Here is a 17,536-nt window from a genome sequence, read left to right as displayed (position 1 = left end):
AATATACACAGTTAATGTAATCTAGACTCTAATTTCACAAAACTTAATTATCTAATTCCAGTACATGTAGGCCTACTTGGTAAAAAAAAGTTATCTGTAAAAATCTTGTTACTGAAAACTTTGGTGGTAAATTAAACGTCTGAATGTAGCTAGCTGCAAGTATCTTTCCTTACAGGTGTTGTAACTAAATACAATGCTGGTGTTCGAGATTGGTCCCCCCCCCCCCCCCTCCCACCCAACTTTTATATTGAAAAATAAAAAATAAACAGTTGTCTTGAATTATAATGAATACATTTTTCAGATGTTGACTTTGTTAAAACCAACTAAAACTTAATACTGTTGGTACTTTTGCACTTTGGTATTTTACATTCATTTAAAATATATTTAAATGATATTTTTCCCCCCCCAAAAAAATTCTACATTCTCAAGGAAATACAGCCAATGGCAACTTTGGGTCATCACATTTGACTTTGTATAGCTCCATTTGGCTGTTCTTCAAGTAAGCAAACTGGGAGTCTACATCACTAGTGGAGTAGGACTGGGTCTTCCAGCATCGACGAATCAGCATAACGGTTCCAAGGATAAGAGGACTCGACATGAGAGAGAAACCACTCAGGAAGAACGCTGCAGTGTAGTCTCCTGTTGTATCAACCAGCCAGCCTGGGATGAAGACAAGAGAGGAGTGGTGGGGGTGAAGCAGTGAGGATGTCTAGTTGTGTCACATCAACAACCGACAGCTAAACACACTTTGGTGTCTTAATTACGTGTTACTAAACTCACTATGCTGAAAAGAAGAAGAGTATGAAGCAAAGGTGTTATAAAGAACATGATGAACATAATGACAAACAGATCACATGATAGACCAAAGCCCAACACTCACCTCCTATTGGTGGGCTAATCAAGTAGGGGATGGCATGGAGGAAATAGACCACTCCCAGGGCAGAGGTTAGGTAGGTTGACCCTACCACGTCAGAGGTTACCACGGGGATGAGGGCCACGTAAGCCCCATCAAAGTAACCATAGAGCATAGAGAAAGGCACTAAGAGGGCGAAGGAATGAAGCAGAGGTAGGAAGAGACAGCACAGGCCCTCCATACCCACCGCCACCATGTAACTCACTGTACGGTACTTCTTCAAACACCTTCACAAGAGGAAGGAAGAAGGTGATTAGAAAATGGGAAGAGATTCATCAAAGGTAAATGATAGAAACAGTTACTTAAACATGTCAAGCGTTTGTAGGTTTCCTGTCCACAAAAGATTTACTTCCTGTCTGTGAGCCAGCCGAACGTGATGTTTCCCACGATGCCAACGATCCCCAAAATAGACATGAGGAATGCGGCTTGCTGGTGGTCAACACCAACACTAATGGCATAGGGCACAAGGTAAACGAAAGGAACACTGCACCCATATGCCAGGAATAGGAAGGATACAGAGAGAAGCAGGAAGTCAGAAATCAACAGGAAGCCAAACTCCTCCATGGACTTTATACAGAGGCAGTCTCCTATGCTTGGCCCGACAAGCAGCCTAGGTGGGTTTACTAGCTTAGCATCCACAAGCTTCATGTCTGTTTGCAGTTTGGTGTCCACAAGAATAGTCCAATCCAGTAGTTGGACGTCTGCCAGCATGGCATCTGTTAGCTTGGTGTCCATGACCAAGCTCTCTACTAATTTCATGTCCTCCAATTTTCCATTGACTTTATTAGAGTCAGTCAGCTTGATCTCTGCTAGTATTTTCTCAGTAATCGAACTGCTCACAACCAAGTCCTCCACAAGCTTCACATCTGCCAACCTAGCCTCTGCTAGTTTGGGGTTGGCTAGCAACGTCTCAGTTAGCTTCATCTGAACCAGTTTACCGTTTTCAAGCATCGTGTCTCTATTACAATGTTTTGCATGCCCAGCTATTTTCCTCTCAGCTAGCTGTTCCTCAGGCAGCTTGCTGTCCACCACTGGTGTCACTTTGTACCCATTCTCTAGTTCTCTAGGCTGTTGTGTTCTCCAGACCCCTGCTGAAGGCTCCAGGGGCCTCATCAGCGCCCCACAAACACACAGGTTGGAGACAAACCCCCCCAGGATGAGCAGAGCACCTCTCCATGAGTAGTACTCAATTAGCAGCTGGACAGCGGGTGCCAGGATAAAGGTACCAATGCCGCTTCCTGACATGGCTATGCCGTAGGCAAGGGCCTTCCTCTCATTGAAGTATGAGCCTACCATGGCCACCGCTGGAGTGTAGCTGAGGGCAAACCCCAGACCTGGGAGAGACGGAGAGCAAAAGACAAAAAGATAAAAAAAGACAAACAATTATGCAAGATGTCAGATGGCTAAGCAGTTAGAGAATTAAGCTACTAATCAGAAGATTGCCAGTTCGATTCCCGGCTGTGACAAATGACGTTGTGTCCTTGGGCAAGGCACTTGCCTCTGGGGAATGTGACTGTACTTACTGTAAGTTGCTCTGGATAAGAGCATCTGCTAAATGACTAAATGTAAAGATGTAAACCAGCAAACTACTCAGTTGTACTCAATTTAAGTACTACTCTTATGTAAGGGTGAAGGCCCTTCAGAATGAATGTTAGATTATCTGCTGATTGCCTGTGTTAGGGGTAAGGGTCTTCAAGTGAGAACTCCCAGGGTGAGGTAGCAGTGACCTGCTTGAGGCCTGTTCTAAAAGGCTTACCTGTGAGGACCCAGGGTGAGGTAGGGGTGACCTGCTTGAGGCCTGTTCTAAAAGGCTTACCTGTGAGGACTCCCAGGGTGAGGTAGAGGTACTCCAGGCTATTGGCAAAAGAGCTAAGGATCAGGCCAGCTGAGGAGAGCAGGCCCCCTAGGACCACAGTCACTCTGCAGGACAGACGGTTCCCAATGAAGCTACCCAGTGGTGCTGCACACACATAAACGCGCACACATACATCCACATTTATTTAACCAACTAGTGGCAGCTTATTACAGGACATAGAGTTCAGACACCTGTCACCTGAAGTTACATGTATCTTATCAATCACATCTTGTGTTGAGTTTTGTTTTTGGGTTCTGTACTAACTCTCAAGTGCTAATATGCAATCGACAGAGTTGCACAATCGTTGTTACTGAACATGCACTTTCATCTAACAAATATACATCAGTTGAACCAATATCTTGTTTTTGTGATAAGGGGGGTCAAAGGTCAGACTCAATGAAGCTGCAGCTGTTGAGCCATCTGTTTACATTTCTATAATTTTTTTCTAGACTTGATGAGAACTTTGTTGGTGTATTCAAATTCAAACTTTAGTATAGGATATCAAAACTGTCTAAATTACTATTCACTTTTCTTGTTTTGAGGGGCATGTGAAGCATGCTTACCACAGAGCATGGTAGTGCAGTCCACCAGAGAGTGGGTCCAGGCTGTGCCAGAGTAATCCTTCCCAAAGTGAAGCTGGAACTCTACAAAGAAGATGGACACACATCTACACACAGAGGGAGGACAAAGGAGACCAGTTTTAGACTAAACAGCCCCTCTCTAGCCTTGCTTGGTTTACTACACTGTACAAATAATCTGAGACATAAATATGAGTTGAAGACTGTATTCGGTATACCGGACGAGCTGTTTGGACAGTAGGGACTCTTTATTGGCTAGTCAGTAACATCAGTACCAGAGAAAGAGAAATCTTGGACTCTGTAGTCCAGCTCGGCTGTTCCCAATAACCTGAACTGGCACAATGACTCATGCTGGCCAAGCGTCTAGCCATTACATAACTGAAGGCTTTCATAGGGTTCCATTTAACACCATGACGGCTTATGGCGTGTGACCAAAGCCCAAGTGGAGAGAGGAATTTTAATACTCAGTGTTTAGCAATATAATACAGAGAGGAAAAGTAAAATGCTGAGTTTGGGAAAAATCTTCCCAACCTACCCAGAGAACACTGAGTGAAGCCAGGCCCGGATGGATGGAATCCTACTGCTCTAGTTTTGTTAAGTTTATACCATACTTGACAGCGCTGTGCTACTGAAGACAATGAGGAAATTAATGTGTTCATTTGGTTTGGATGGTTTTGCTTTGCTTGGGTGAACAGTGAACTGGAGCATCTTGGTGCCTCATGCACTAGCCAGTATCATATTTTGTTTTATATGAAACTATATGTAACACCCTCATGAAATAGGCATGGCAAGTGGTATTTAAAAGATGAAAAACAAAATAGGCGACATAACTTGTTTAACTGTGGTGTGTCTGGATGGTTGACTTAATCCTCAAGCATGCCTTGGTAACCTGAGCTGACCAAATGTACACAATCTCATCCAGTCACTCATCCCCTTCCTGTTAAGGCCTTGTCCAGTTCACAAAAACACATTGAATCACTTCTATAGATGGAACATTGTGGAACTGCATTCACACACACACACCACTCCCACAGGCACACTACTCCCACACACTCACCTAGTGACAGCACGGGTGCAGATGGTGGTGAGGAAGCAACCAGCTACAATCATCCACCCCCAACCCCCATCAGGAGGAGTCGCCTCAGCCACCTCGCTAGCTATCTTACCCCGCTGCTGCATCTGTATTTTCCCCCCTGTGCCCGCCATGCCCCCTCTGTCGGCACTGCTTCTGCAACACCTGCCCTCTGCCGACGTCTCCTCACAGGAAGTTCTGAATGCACGGTTGCTCTGCAACAAGCCAGGGTTTCTCTCTTTCTATTTCTCTTCCTGGTCCTTCCTCTCTGTCCCCCCACCTTCTCTGGCACAGCAGGTAGGGGAAGCTGCTCACTACGTGACACTGTAAATACAAAAACAGATCACAGAGTCACTGAATGATCATACATGTTGTTGATGTCAATGTCTCCATCAATTCTGTTTCCTGCTTCTGCTTGTAGGGGCCAGTGGAGGGGAGACAGTGTTACATTAGTATTACCAAATAACACATTTTTGCTACTGTGTGGTCTGCCCACTGGCGTAAAGCAACTTACGGTAGGCACACATCAATTGAAACAGCGTATGGAAGAAATAGGTAAATAACTCAACACATCTACAGTATAACTTCTCTGGATAGAACTTAATCAGCATCTCTGTTTGTCAAAAGGAACAATGACTTGCGGGTGCTTGGTCAAAACAAAAGGCTGACCCATCAGGCCATCTGAGATGATAGCTTTGGGAAGAAAAGGCTACTTGTTGTGGCAGAACCTTGCAGTGACACACAACGTGCAACGCCAAACAAAGCCTAGATTCTCCAGTCAAAGAGCTCTCTTCCAGATCACTAGGGAACAGCCAATCATCTGCTAAGACTCGTTCAACCTTGTAGTTGAAAAACTCCCTGTTGTTTACTAAGTCACGTTTCCCCTTTCCGAAATAGCATGTATGCAAAGATGGTAAAAAAAAAAACAGCATCAACATGCTGAATAGAAATCTCCAATCCCTCTCCCCAGCCACGCAAGATTGTATGTGCACTTCAAACCAGCGTTTTAGTTCTGTTCTTAAAAGCATATTCAATGTTGTCAGGGACAAGTTGCTTTTTCCAAAGATAAGAAACATCAATGATTCAAACAGCTTCAATATCCACAGCATCAAATCCTAAATCTCAACATGGAGGCTACAGTAAAGCAGCCCTTATGAATGTGGATATTGCGGTAATGTGCGTGTATGTGGACGTTCTATTCTCTATAATTAACTGTCAATAAGTAGTTCGTTTAGCGTACGTTTTCCGTTGTAAAATAATCAAAAACCCTGACGAAAAAAGAAAAATAGAAAAGAAAATAACAAAGAAGTCTAATACTCTACCAACTTCAAGCTATGCTCAAAGACCGCATCTTTAAAGTTGTGATTATTCTTTTAATTCTAGGCCTACATGCAGCACCACTGGACCAAATTGAGCCTTTATCCATATCCCCTCAACCAGTCGAATCACGTTAATGTCCGAAAACATCAACCAAGAATAATACCGAAACGACGCCAAAAAGTTCACAAAAGTATACAAATAAATTTTAACATTAGTTTATTGATTTCTATACTTACTTTATTCCTATCGGGTAGCGGTATTCTGGACGCATTTTTCAGGATGCCAAATGTTCAAAAAATAAAAACACGATCAACCGATGTGTTGGATTCAGTTGAAGGTTTTTAACTTTGTATACACAGCATGCGCTCATTCCGAGCGCTCAGGCCCGAGGGGAACGGGAGAACTGGGAGTGGGGGGAATTGGAAACCCCTCTTCACTTGCAGAAAACGCATAATCTAAACAATGTACGGCCCGCCCCCTTCGTGCTCTCACTGTGCAAATGAATGGTAATTTGGGCTACTAAGTGTCAACATTTTCCAATGTATAATAAACCGCCAATGACCTGTGTACCTGACAGAGATTATCTCTCCCTCCCACAACTCTTCTAACCAATAGAAAGCGACGCTGTCAAAAACATTGTGTCCCCTGATAAGTAAAAAAAAAAACAGGAGTAGCAAAACACTCTTGTAGATTTGTTTATTCCCTTTGTACAGTTGTATTTGTTTAAAAAAAAAAAAAAAAAACGAAATCTCTTCACATAAGCACATTGCACTCAGCAGCAGCAAATTATCCTTTACTCTGTTTCATTTTCTTTTCAAGACAAATTTAACAGCAATAATACCCCACCAATAGCAGGTCTGACAGATTTTTTACAGATTGCTGGTGAATATAATATTTACAGCTTTCTACAATCACATTAACTGTTATACAGACCTGACCTTGTCCATCTGCTAAATATAACAACCCAGTTAGTAATGTTCACTCAAAAAAGCAGCTGGAAACATAATTATATCTTAAAAACAGGATTCTTAAGAGACAAACCTGTTTGCATAATGCTGCACATTTAAAAATGTAACCCAGCAATGCTTGCTTGTTATTGGTTATTGTGCACAGTTTTGCTCTTAACATGGAAATCAATAGAGAAGCTACTGTGTAACTAGTTTTCATCCATGTCATCCAGGCCCTGTCTGATCAGGAATACTGTTTAATGTTGAGGGTGGGAGGGATCCTTTTACTTCTTCACTCTAAATCTATGGTCTTTAGAATTGGACTAGACACATGTTAATTTGATGAATACATTTTGTACACTCAGAATAAGGCCTCAGCCGTCAACAAGGATTAGAGCTTTTAGATTTCATGCACCAACATTAATACTAGATTTAAAAAGGTGGTCTTCTGGAGTGTCAAATAGGCGTATGTATGTATGTATGTATGTATGTATGTATGTATGTATGTATGTATGTATGTATGTATGTATGTATGTATGTATGTGGTCTGGAAAGGAGAGAAAGCTTGAAATATGTTACCTACATACACTGGGCTACATACTATAAACTGGGACCATACTATCCAACCACATCCAGCACAGGGACACCACAATCTGTCATCTTAAAGAGCCCTGAGATGGCCTCATTGGTTACAATAATTCAGTTAATACACTTTAGACTGAAACAAGTAGTCTTCACTTTAAAAACAAAAAATCTAATCTCCAGTCATCTGCTGTAGGGGGTCAAACATAAATCATGTGTCATTCCCTTCCTCAGACAGAAAGGTTAGACCAGTTAACTGGAGTTAGGAGCAGCAGAGAGATCCAGCTATTCCGATTTATAAGTGCATATGGGGACTGGGGACAAGATACACTAACATTATTAGCTATCACAGAAAACTGAAAGCTTAACCTAAATAACAAAAAAATAAAATAAAAACATTTAACCTCCCATTTCAGAATAAGGATTTGTCCCCCAGCATTAAACATGGCTACAGGTATATACTTCCTGCAAGCAGAGTTCACAAAAAAGAGTACCAGAGAAGAATTCTCAATCAACTATTCCTTATGATCGAAGTGGGCAGAAACATAGAAAAGCATGTGGAAAAACAGGAAAGCAACAAAACATAAATGCTCAATGAGTTAAAAAACAATAACCCACAACAACAAAACATAGGAAAGTGTAGGGCACTGACATGTAGAGTAACACAAAGGCAACCAATCAGGGTTGAGATGAATGTAGGGTGGCACAGAGTAGCCAATAGTGGCAAAGTGGCACCTGACTGCGTGAGGTCACTGAGACCAATAAGAAGAGAAGGAAGGCAGAAGAGATGAAGTCAGAACACACAGACATATAAATCACAAGGATCAGAACCTTCTGGAACAGCCTAACACAGGGTTGACATTCTGATGACATTCTGTTTCAGAGGGGGTTGCCAAAATGCAACATTAGATCACACAGAAATCACAAATCATTCTGTGCTGTACTGGTGGTTGCATCATTGTACATGCATTAAATGAACACTTGGCTGGTCAGTTGTAATTGGCATTCCTGTTACCTATAGTAATAGGTAATGAATGCACACTTGGTATAGTGTTAAAGTCTTTCAAGCACATTCATTTAAAATAACTTGATATCAATGAAAGTGATGATTTCCAATATCAATCTGGAAGACAACAGATCTACAGTAAAAGTCCCGCTACAATTCCAAAGGGAGAAAGACTGCAGGCAGAACGTTAAAATCATACACCAAAATGTTTCCAGTCATGTCAGCATTTTATCTATCTTATTAGAGCATGATGATGAAATTCACATTGTTTTGAATGGTTTCACATCTGAACATACCCCCTGGGTTGTTTGGGCAGGGCAGGGGGTCTGGACAAGACATAGTGGGAAGGGCACGCTCTCTTAGAGACAGAGAAGGCAGATGGGTAAGGTAGGCGCTCAGAGTTAAGAGTTCAGCTTCGTGGCGGTGCAGTGCCTTGGAAAACACCAGTGTACCCAGCCCCCACCACACCCTGAAAGTCTCAAGTACCAATGGCGATGGCAGGAACACCTGTAAAAAGGGAACAGCTGCATCCTGTCAACGAGTGAGAGGTCCTGCTGATACGAGACTAGCCTCATCAACCCAGCCTGTTGGTCTCTGCATTTGATGCGACTGAAGCAAACCCCTAACTTTTACCCATCAAGAGTGTGTTGTTCAAGGGTAGAGGATGAAATGCGAAGGCCATGTTTTGTAGGGAGATTCAGAGGGAGATGAAGAAACAGCAGGAGGAGAATGAATACTTTTCCATTTTTCTAACTAGACTGGAAAGAAAGACTGATAGAAACCTAACCAGTTTTGGCTTCAGTGCACTATAAAGTATCGCTAGACTTCTTACAGTAGCCATTTACGCAGAGTACCAAATATTTTAACATGCACATCTCTATAACATGTCCCTGGACACATAAACCAACCAGGGATTATACAACACCTTTAAATTAGTCACAATAATAAAATATCTCTATTTTTAGGGATTTAGGGAGATGGTTATTTACAAGTTGTTAAATTATTAAATGGCTTTTTCCAGTATCCGTTTTCTTTTTCGTTTCCTGTTGCGGTCTTAGAAAGAACCTTCCAGCAGCACGGTGTGTGGATGATGTTGATGACATCTTCCACCTCAGGACTCCTCTGATGTTTTTAGCAGCTCCATCAATGCCCCAACTGCCCCAAAGTACCCCTGCAGAGAAACACAGAAATGTGAAGATGAAGGCTACATCTCATGCATACATCTTAAGTCAATATGCCATAACTTCATTTCAACAGTTCCCATTCCCCACTGAAAGAACACAGCCATGTTTACAGAGCCGCGTGGGTTCTCAATCCGGCTTGCAACCAGAACGCAGCGCAGCAGCGCTTAGACCCGAGGGGGGTTCTTGTACCTCATGTTCAAGGAACAGGGCCTTGAGCTGTCCCTTTGACCAGAAGTCCATGGCGTACGCTAGAAGCTTGGTAGACACCGTGTTGATCCGTAGGAAGTTTCCCACGAAAACTACCCGTTCAATTTTCTACAAGTAAAAAGGGTTGCAACAGTAAGTGATCACATACCAAAACTCACCAGGGTCTGCGCTGCTATTTTATAAATATGGAAAAAATACATAAGAAATATGGTATTTAAGTCAATGTAGCTATTTGAGTCAATGTACGGGACACAAAAGACAGGAATTCCTTTAGTAACAGAGAATAGAAAAACTTTTGAAGACAAAGAGCAGCCCAACAGCAATCAGTGCAACAGAATTAAATTAAAGTCTGAGGAAACTGAGAAAGACCATTTGGACTGTTTATCAAATTCAGACAGGGGCCTGTTTTTCAAAGAACAAGGTAGATTTCATAGCATCTCGATTGAACCATATAAATATCCTAGGTGATTTGTGTTAGCCTGGGGACCAGACGAATCTGAGAGCTCATGTTTATTTGCTCTGGCAGATTGGTCTGCCACCTTCCCATTCAAACAGATTACATTTCCCAAATGACAGGCCCATCACAACCGTTTATCTAATAAGGCGGAGGTTTGATCCAATGACTGTACAAAGGAGTGCAGTTGAAGCATTCAAACCAATATGACGTTTCTTTGCTCTATTTGGTTGTATCTATCCAATTCTGTTCAATTGCGTCCAGAGGCATTTCAGTCTGCACCAATTGATAACGCCACTTGGAAATTGAAAATAAAACAGAAAGGTTCCAGACTAATACACATTTTGCTCATTCAGGCGATGCCCGACAACAGTTGTTTTATTCCAGGTGAGTTGTGCTTGTGTAACGGAGTCCTGTCCAGAAGGTGGTGATGTTGCTCTGTACTCTTTGATAGCCCTGTACAATGCTGCTTGATCACCATGCTACAAGGCAACAATGTAAAGAAGCTGAAAGCCCACAGAGAAACTCCACGCCTCTCTGCACAACCTGTCGAACCTGAAAGGTGCCCCGCCCACACGTTGCAACACACGTTGCAGCACAGTACATCATGTTTCTTTTTTCCTTTCCTCCCACAGCCTGAAACTCAAACACTACCAGTACTGTCACTGCTAACTGGCTTACTCAGCTGGGTTGCGTTAGGAAAGGATGGGGGGGGGGGTGTTAATGGTTGTTTACCTCGTTCACAGCACACATGCGCGCAATGGAGCCAATGTTGTTGGTGATGGAGACCAACATGGCTCTGGCCAGGTCCTCCTTACTGATGCTGTCCCTCTTATCCTTACACATCATCTGTCCAAAGCTGGGGGTCGGCATGAAAACAGACGTCATGCATGTCAGCAAACATGGTGTTGAAAAAGTGTAGGAGTATACGTGTGTGTGTTTGTGTGTGTGTTTGTGTGTGTGTTTGTGTGTGCGTGCGTGGAGCTGACCTGGAGGCGACTGCCGAGCCCTGCAGACCAAAGCGTTCATAGTCTCCTCCGTAGATGTCCTTCACCAGCTTGTCAACATTGGTAGAGTCCCCTTTACTGGCCATCTCCAATGCCTCCTCAAACGTCTCACAGCCAGTCAGCAAGCAGCACAGGCCCAGGAACGTACCACCTCCCAAACTAGTGGGGGGAAGGGGGGTGGGAGGAAGGTCAGTGACATACAGGTCCACTTCACGGTCAGCGTGAGGTCACTATGACTGTCAGTATAAGGCCACTATTAGTTAAACTCAATAAAAGAAAAAGTAAAAGATAAAAAATAAAAACTTTAAATAAAATAAGATTAAGACATGGTCAAGACCAGTTCGAATTAGACAAGAAGTTGTGTTTTCCTCTTCAGAGTTACAAGGTAACCCCAAAGCTGAGCCTGGAATTCTGTGAACCCCAACAAATACTCTGCCAGCCACCATCGTGTTTTCTATTCTGAGGAGCTCAAGGTTGAACCCTGCATATTTATAGCGTCTCCCATGTGCTGCCCTCCTCACCCACTGAAGGGACAAGAAGAACATGTGGTAACATTCTGTATGTCACTGACACAGAACTCAGCCAGTCCTCCCAGTGACTGTCCATTCACCTCAAATCCACAGAGATGTGTCATCATTCAGATATGATGCAAGGCTGGGTGACTGGAGGTCGTCACTGGCTGGCTTGGTTATCTGTGTTATGGTAAGTAATAACAAACTGTTTCCTTATAAGACTTTGGAGGAACATGATCATCTCCAGTACAGGAACTACTGGACAGCCCTTCCGACAGGACAGTTTGTTAAGCTGCACATACATAGCACACTGTTTGTAGGAAGGGTGGAGATTCATCGTGAGTTACTAACTGGAATACGTGGTTATACTGTATACCTGGGTGCTCATCCTAACTTCCCACCCCCTGCTGTACCTGGTGCCGGTGACCCGTTTGTACTGGTCCTGGGAGTGGACGGCCAGGATGCTGACCCCGGAGCCGATGTTGACCAGCAACATGGGGAAGGGGTCTTCCAAGCTGCAGGGGCGCTTCACGCAGCTCTGCGTGTCCGACGGGTTCTCAAAGAAGTAGCACTCGGGGTGGCCGTTGAAGCCCACCTGGTCCACAAAGAGCAAGCCGTGGATCAGACAGTCCAGCTCATCCAGTTTCAGCAGCTCCAGGTCAGCCATCTGGAAGAAACAGGGAAGACAGGTTCAGTCTGAAAATGATAGTAAAGAGAGAAAAACAAGGGGGCAAATAGAGGTACAGTAGCATGGGATGATAAAAAGAGTGGAGTAAGAGGGTGAGAGAGATAAAGATAGAGAGAGAGAGAGGGGTGGATAGTGAGGCGATAGTACATCAAAACACGACAACCGAGGAGTTGGTGGAATCAAATTCTTAAATCCCTCTAATCCTCTGTCTTATTGCACTTCACCCCAACACCCCCCCCACTTTTAGCAGACACCATCCCACCCAAGCAACCTATCCCCTTTCACCCCATCCCCCTCCACTCTCTTTCTCTCTCTCCCTCCATAGCCTCTTTCCTCCTCCGCACGCTCACCGCCATGAAGTCATTCTCAAACTTGTAGGCCCCTCCCCCGGTGGCGCAGAGCGTGGTGTGCAAGCTGGAGAAGTTCTTGTCGCGGCCCATCTGGATGAAGCGGTGCATGGCCTGCGTGGGGAAGCGGATGAAGTGCAGGTTCCCGGTGCGGCCGCACATGGTCAGGTTGCGGAGCTCCAGGTGCACGTCGCGCACGCCCGTCTTGCCGTAGGCCACGTTGGACAGGAGGTAGCGGCGGATGCTCTTGAGGTTCTCCACCTCCTCCTGCTCCTCCTCCGCCGTGATGTCCTTGGGCTCAAAGTAGACCAGCTTCACCAGGGTGCCCCCGATGTCCATGCCGAACCAGGGGAAGGCTGGGGACACACAAAGATCGGATTGAGATTTTACATCATATTGGGAGTTTTTAACACACACACACACACACACACACAGGCCTATGTTTTCCTTTTTAGCTGGATTTACTTGTTGGATTCTTTCTTGATGCCTCTGATCTTGAAACCGCTGATACAACAAATAGCTATATAAAAAATGGTGTGCAGTCCATGTACAGTAAGTTAACGTGTATCTGAGTCTCTGGCTGGAGAGTGCAGGGTCAAGCAGAGAAGACAAAGTAGACCTAGTTACCACTGCAGGCAATAACCACGGCAACAGTTGAGAATCATGGTTGTTATGGAAACATGCTTCTATGATTTTTTCTTATTTCCCTCCTTTGGCCCCATTAAAATACACGTCAGTCTTCTTCAGTGAGCAGACTAGACTTGCAACACAGACGAATCATGGAGATTATTTTGGAAACACAATGTGTGATGATACTGTACAGATTCTGTTTTATTGTATTTTAGTATTTTTGTCTTACATGCTTGACAAACTGGTGCAAAACAGATGGGAAGCTGCGGCTTTGATCGTATGAGTGTGGGAGCAGGCATGTTCATCTCAGTCTTGGACGAACCAAAGTGGACTTTCTTTGTTTTCCTTTGCACTGAGTCTTTGTAAAGCAATTTCCTAACAGTGCAATCAGTGGTAAGCTCTTTCATAACTGGATGCTGTGAAATGGTAGCCTTAAAACTGGCAAAGTCCACCATCTGATTATGAATTGCTGACATGGTGTTATTATTTCTCCACAGAAAGACTCTCCAAGACTTCAAACCAATACTGTATTAAAAAATATAGAATACCATCTAGGCCTACATCCCAAAATCTACAAATCAAAGTCCTAATGCTTGGTCTTTGTGAAACTGGGTTTATGTAACATTCCAAATGGGTCCAACACTTCTGTTTGACAAGGCCATTACAGACCATTTACTCAATATTTGTTTTACATTACATCTCACTTGTTGGCTGGATAAAGTGCATGGGCTGCAAAGTACACAGAGCAAACTGCTCCAGCCTACACCTAATACAACAGAACTATCTATTCCACAACACTGTTAGATCAATAGCCATCATTGCCTGCTAGGTATGAGCCCTAAAAAGCCCACGCACTAAGTAGTGACCTGCTCCTCCTACTAACCCTTTGGTAAGAATATGATCAGGGGGCAGCAACTCTGGGGAAACCAAACATTCTTTACCCACTGCACCTCAACTGAACTTTAATCTAGTGGGCTGTTACACAGTCTGTCTGTCTGTTTGTCTGTATCCATTCGATTTTTAACCAACTGGTAAATACATATAAATGTTCCAGTCAGCACCCCCAAGTAATGTCTAGGCTGACTTAGAGTCACATGTAGGTGAAAGGTCTGTGACAGCATCTGCCATGACACAATGCTACCACTGGGGGAGTGAGTTAGGTGGTCAAGGGGAATCTTCTCAGGGGGACAGATGAACCGAGAGCAGGGTCAAACAATAAGAGAGGAGACAAACAAAGGGTGGGAGCCAGAACATTTCTCAGATACTGAAGGGGAAAATCGATGTAAGAACAAGCTACCTGAAATGACACACGGTACAGCATACTCTGCAACGTATCAGACAAAACATAACACTAACAACACCAACATATCCATGACAGAATCTACTAAAAGTCTCAACAAATGGAACAAATGGTACAAAATGTTTGTCCAAGGACTAATTTCAGTGTAGAAGTTTAGTGGGGTAACGGCATGATGTTGCCATTTCCCTCTCAGCTTAATTTAAATGATTACCGACTCACCCTGCCTGGCCTTAAACCTTACTGAAACCTGGGTTAACGATTCTGTTAATAATCTGTGAACCAGGTGTGGTACTGCCAGAACCTTGACCTGACCTATAGACAGATAAACTCTGTCTTTATGACGGATACACAGAGTGGTCACTAGACAATGACCCCTGTTTTCATTACAGAATATTACCACCTGGCATGTCTGAACTCCTGAACTGCTTTTGTGCCACCATCAAATCTTACTGTCATTTGACGGACTCTGTCCATGTAACGGTATTCTTGTCTGAGATTTACTGGGGGATATTCGTATTAAATGTCTTCATCTTAGATCAATCAGAATAGTTATTGTGACTGACTGACACTATGCTCCATATTGAGCAAGGCCGCCACTGATACCACACAACAGGGATACATCTCTACCCATGACAGAAGAGTTGACCAATACTGCTCCACAGCTACACTAGGGGAGGACCAGGTCCTGGCCTCAACCTTCAATTTCATAACAGCTGTGGATATTGCTAGGTGATACCGATACCAGGTCACATGTATGAAGCAACGTTAACAGTTTATCGGTGCATTGTCTTTGTACCAAAGATAAGTGGAGATATAAAGTAGTTAAAAGATTGCAAATGGCAATGTTTGACCCTTGGCTTATATTTAACACTGTATCTTAATTTGTTTTATTCACATGGACTGCACGAACCTCTCTCCAGCTCTCCCTTTCTTCCTCACTTTCTTTAACATTACTGGAGATGGCGTTTAGGAATTCTGACTAGCAGACAATAGGATGCAGAATGTGCAGCAGAGACACTACGTATTCACTATACATCTAAAAACTCACTAAATTACAGAACACTGTGGAGACGTTTCAGGAAACATCACCCGTATGGTCATATTCTTTCCAAATGCTAACCTAAAACTCCATTTCAGTTGCATTTACCCATCTGGTTATATATTGAGTTGAAGCAGCAACACACTTACCCGGTTTCTTAATATCTTTCAGCTTCATAATAACAAGTTGCTGGTGTAAGCAAATTAATTAATATGAAATGTTTGCAGATTCTGGACAAAAACCACCCAAAGTAGATTAAACTCGGTGCTGCAATCCGCTGTTTCCACAATTGATTCTGCCAATGCGCAGGAACGTTAACGGAAGCGTTACTGATACATTCCAATCACAGCTGTCTGTTTGGATCTCAACAGCAGCATGCGAGGAGGTACAAGTACAGCAAAAAACGAAGGCGGCCTCTCAACCTTGCTGAAACGGAGAGAGACAGATTATTGGCCGAAATACGCCAAGCCCTCTATTGACCAAGAAATAACCAATCATAAGCGCGTCTGTGCAATCGCATGTTTAATGACAACAAAAGGTCCTTATCGTCGCGTGTTTCTCTTCAGTCACAACAATACCATTGCCAAAGAGCCATAAACCAAAAAGACTTTACACGAGCATACTTCTGTGTACTTAAGGTTTAGGTATAGGCTATTCAGTGTACTATGTCTTCAGAACTGTACATTCGTCAAACATATAGGCTTCATTTCGGATCGAGCAATGACTAGCTACACTGAAACACGGCCATGCATGCAAGCTTGCAGCGATTTTTTTGCAGTCGGTACGGTATGTTTAGCTCAAATAATTTGCCATTCCACAAGGCTGATCATGTCAATGTATAAACACAGAGTCACATATTACTCAGTATTAAAGCTACTCATTCATAATCCCCTACCTACTTGACACTTACGTGGTCTATTCCTCTTCAGGGACTCGACTCGACGTCGTAACCTGCATCTCTTTGCAGGGGACCCATTCAGTTGGTCATCGTCGGGATGAAGATTTTCAGAAACGATATTGCTGCTGTCACCACTACAGTTCACGCTAGAACTGTATGCATTGCAGATGCCGTTGCTAACCTGAGCATGAAGGTCCCGTTGCAGTCCATTGGTATAACAATGTCCTTTTTTGTCTATCATAGATTTGGCTTTATCCATTGTTTTTGCTAGCTAGCTGCTAATAACCATACAGCGCCGCGCTTGACGTGCAACCAAAGCGAGGCAATGAGGTCACTCGTGCGCCCAAAGAGCAACCACTACACTCAGCGAAATTAATGTTTAATTTTACTCTTTGGCTAGACTACAAGGATACCTCTTGGCAAAAACGAAATATTTTCTACAAAAGTGCTAATCAAAAGGCGAAAATGTGCTGTCCTACCAGTCAAAACACGGTTTGGTTGAGGTCACTGTCGGTCATTCTCACAGCACTAGCTACACAGCCAAAGCTTTGAAGTCAGTCAACCAGCCGGTGTGACGGCTACGTCACGGTTCCTAAACTCGTTTGCCCTTTTCTAGATTTCCATGGGCAGCCTATGACACAGAGACAAACAATTATGGATGCCAAATTTGCCAATGCAGTCTCCTTAAAATATGTTATCTGCTTTATTCATCCGTTACGCCAATGAAAATATCTTATGCTGTTGTATTTAGCCAGGCTTGTGGGAAATGTCAATGTCGATATGAGAGTTAAGGAATCGCACACTCATATAGCCTACTTTGGTTTCTTATTTAAAAATGAATGGTACTATTTATGTAAGTATAGACTAATATGGGTACAGTTAACATAATTTAACACAATAACAAATATATATATATCAATAATTGCAGACTTATGACCCGGGAGGCGGAGGCAGAGGGGGGGGGGGGGAGGCATACAGGAGAAAGTCTTCCACTTCT

The 17,536-nt window shown here is 43.4% G+C and overlaps 2 protein-coding genes across 4 annotated transcripts; both read right to left on the bottom strand.

Moving 5' to 3' along the window:
- Positions 1-241: 241 nt before the first annotated feature.
- On the bottom strand, positions 242-6,266 carry slc16a12a (solute carrier family 16 member 12a). The gene is made up of 7 exons (XM_084710190.1): positions 5,975-6,266; positions 4,404-4,742; positions 3,332-3,435; positions 2,730-2,873; positions 1,263-2,247; positions 881-1,140; positions 242-660 (listed from the first exon to the last, which is right to left on the bottom strand). Exons 2-7 carry the CDS (start codon positions 4,550-4,552, stop codon positions 425-427), a joined length of 1,878 nt encoding a protein of 625 aa, XP_084566316.1. The 5' UTR covers positions 4,553-4,742; positions 5,975-6,266; the 3' UTR covers positions 242-424.
- Positions 6,267-6,417: 151 nt separating this feature from the next.
- pank1a (pantothenate kinase 1a) lies at positions 6,418-17,140 on the bottom strand. 3 transcript variants are annotated; one of them, XM_084710301.1, is made up of 7 exons: positions 16,552-17,140; positions 12,676-13,028; positions 12,051-12,304; positions 11,108-11,284; positions 10,854-10,977; positions 9,647-9,772; positions 6,418-9,444 (listed from the first exon to the last, which is right to left on the bottom strand). In XM_084710301.1, the coding sequence occupies exons 1-7, from the start codon at positions 16,796-16,798 to the stop codon at positions 9,385-9,387; spliced, it is 1,341 nt and encodes a 446-aa protein (XP_084566427.1). In that variant the 5' UTR covers positions 16,799-17,140; the 3' UTR covers positions 6,418-9,384. The 3 variants fall into 3 exon arrangements, with proteins under 3 accessions (XP_084566427.1, XP_084566429.1, XP_084566430.1); XM_084710303.1 differs by lacking the exon at positions 16,552-17,140 and adding an exon at positions 15,791-16,013; XM_084710304.1 differs by lacking the exon at positions 16,552-17,140 and adding an exon at positions 13,138-13,275.
- Positions 17,141-17,536: the final 396 nt, after the last annotated feature.

This window comes from Hypomesus nipponensis, chromosome 11 (assembly GCF_054491055.1).
Source record: "Hypomesus nipponensis isolate SF chromosome 11, ASM5449105v1, whole genome shotgun sequence".
In the NCBI taxonomy this organism is placed as follows: domain Eukaryota; kingdom Metazoa; phylum Chordata; class Actinopteri; order Osmeriformes; family Osmeridae; genus Hypomesus; species Hypomesus nipponensis.
Note: the sequence above shows the minus strand (reverse complement) of the source record. Positions and strands in the feature narration are given on the sequence as shown.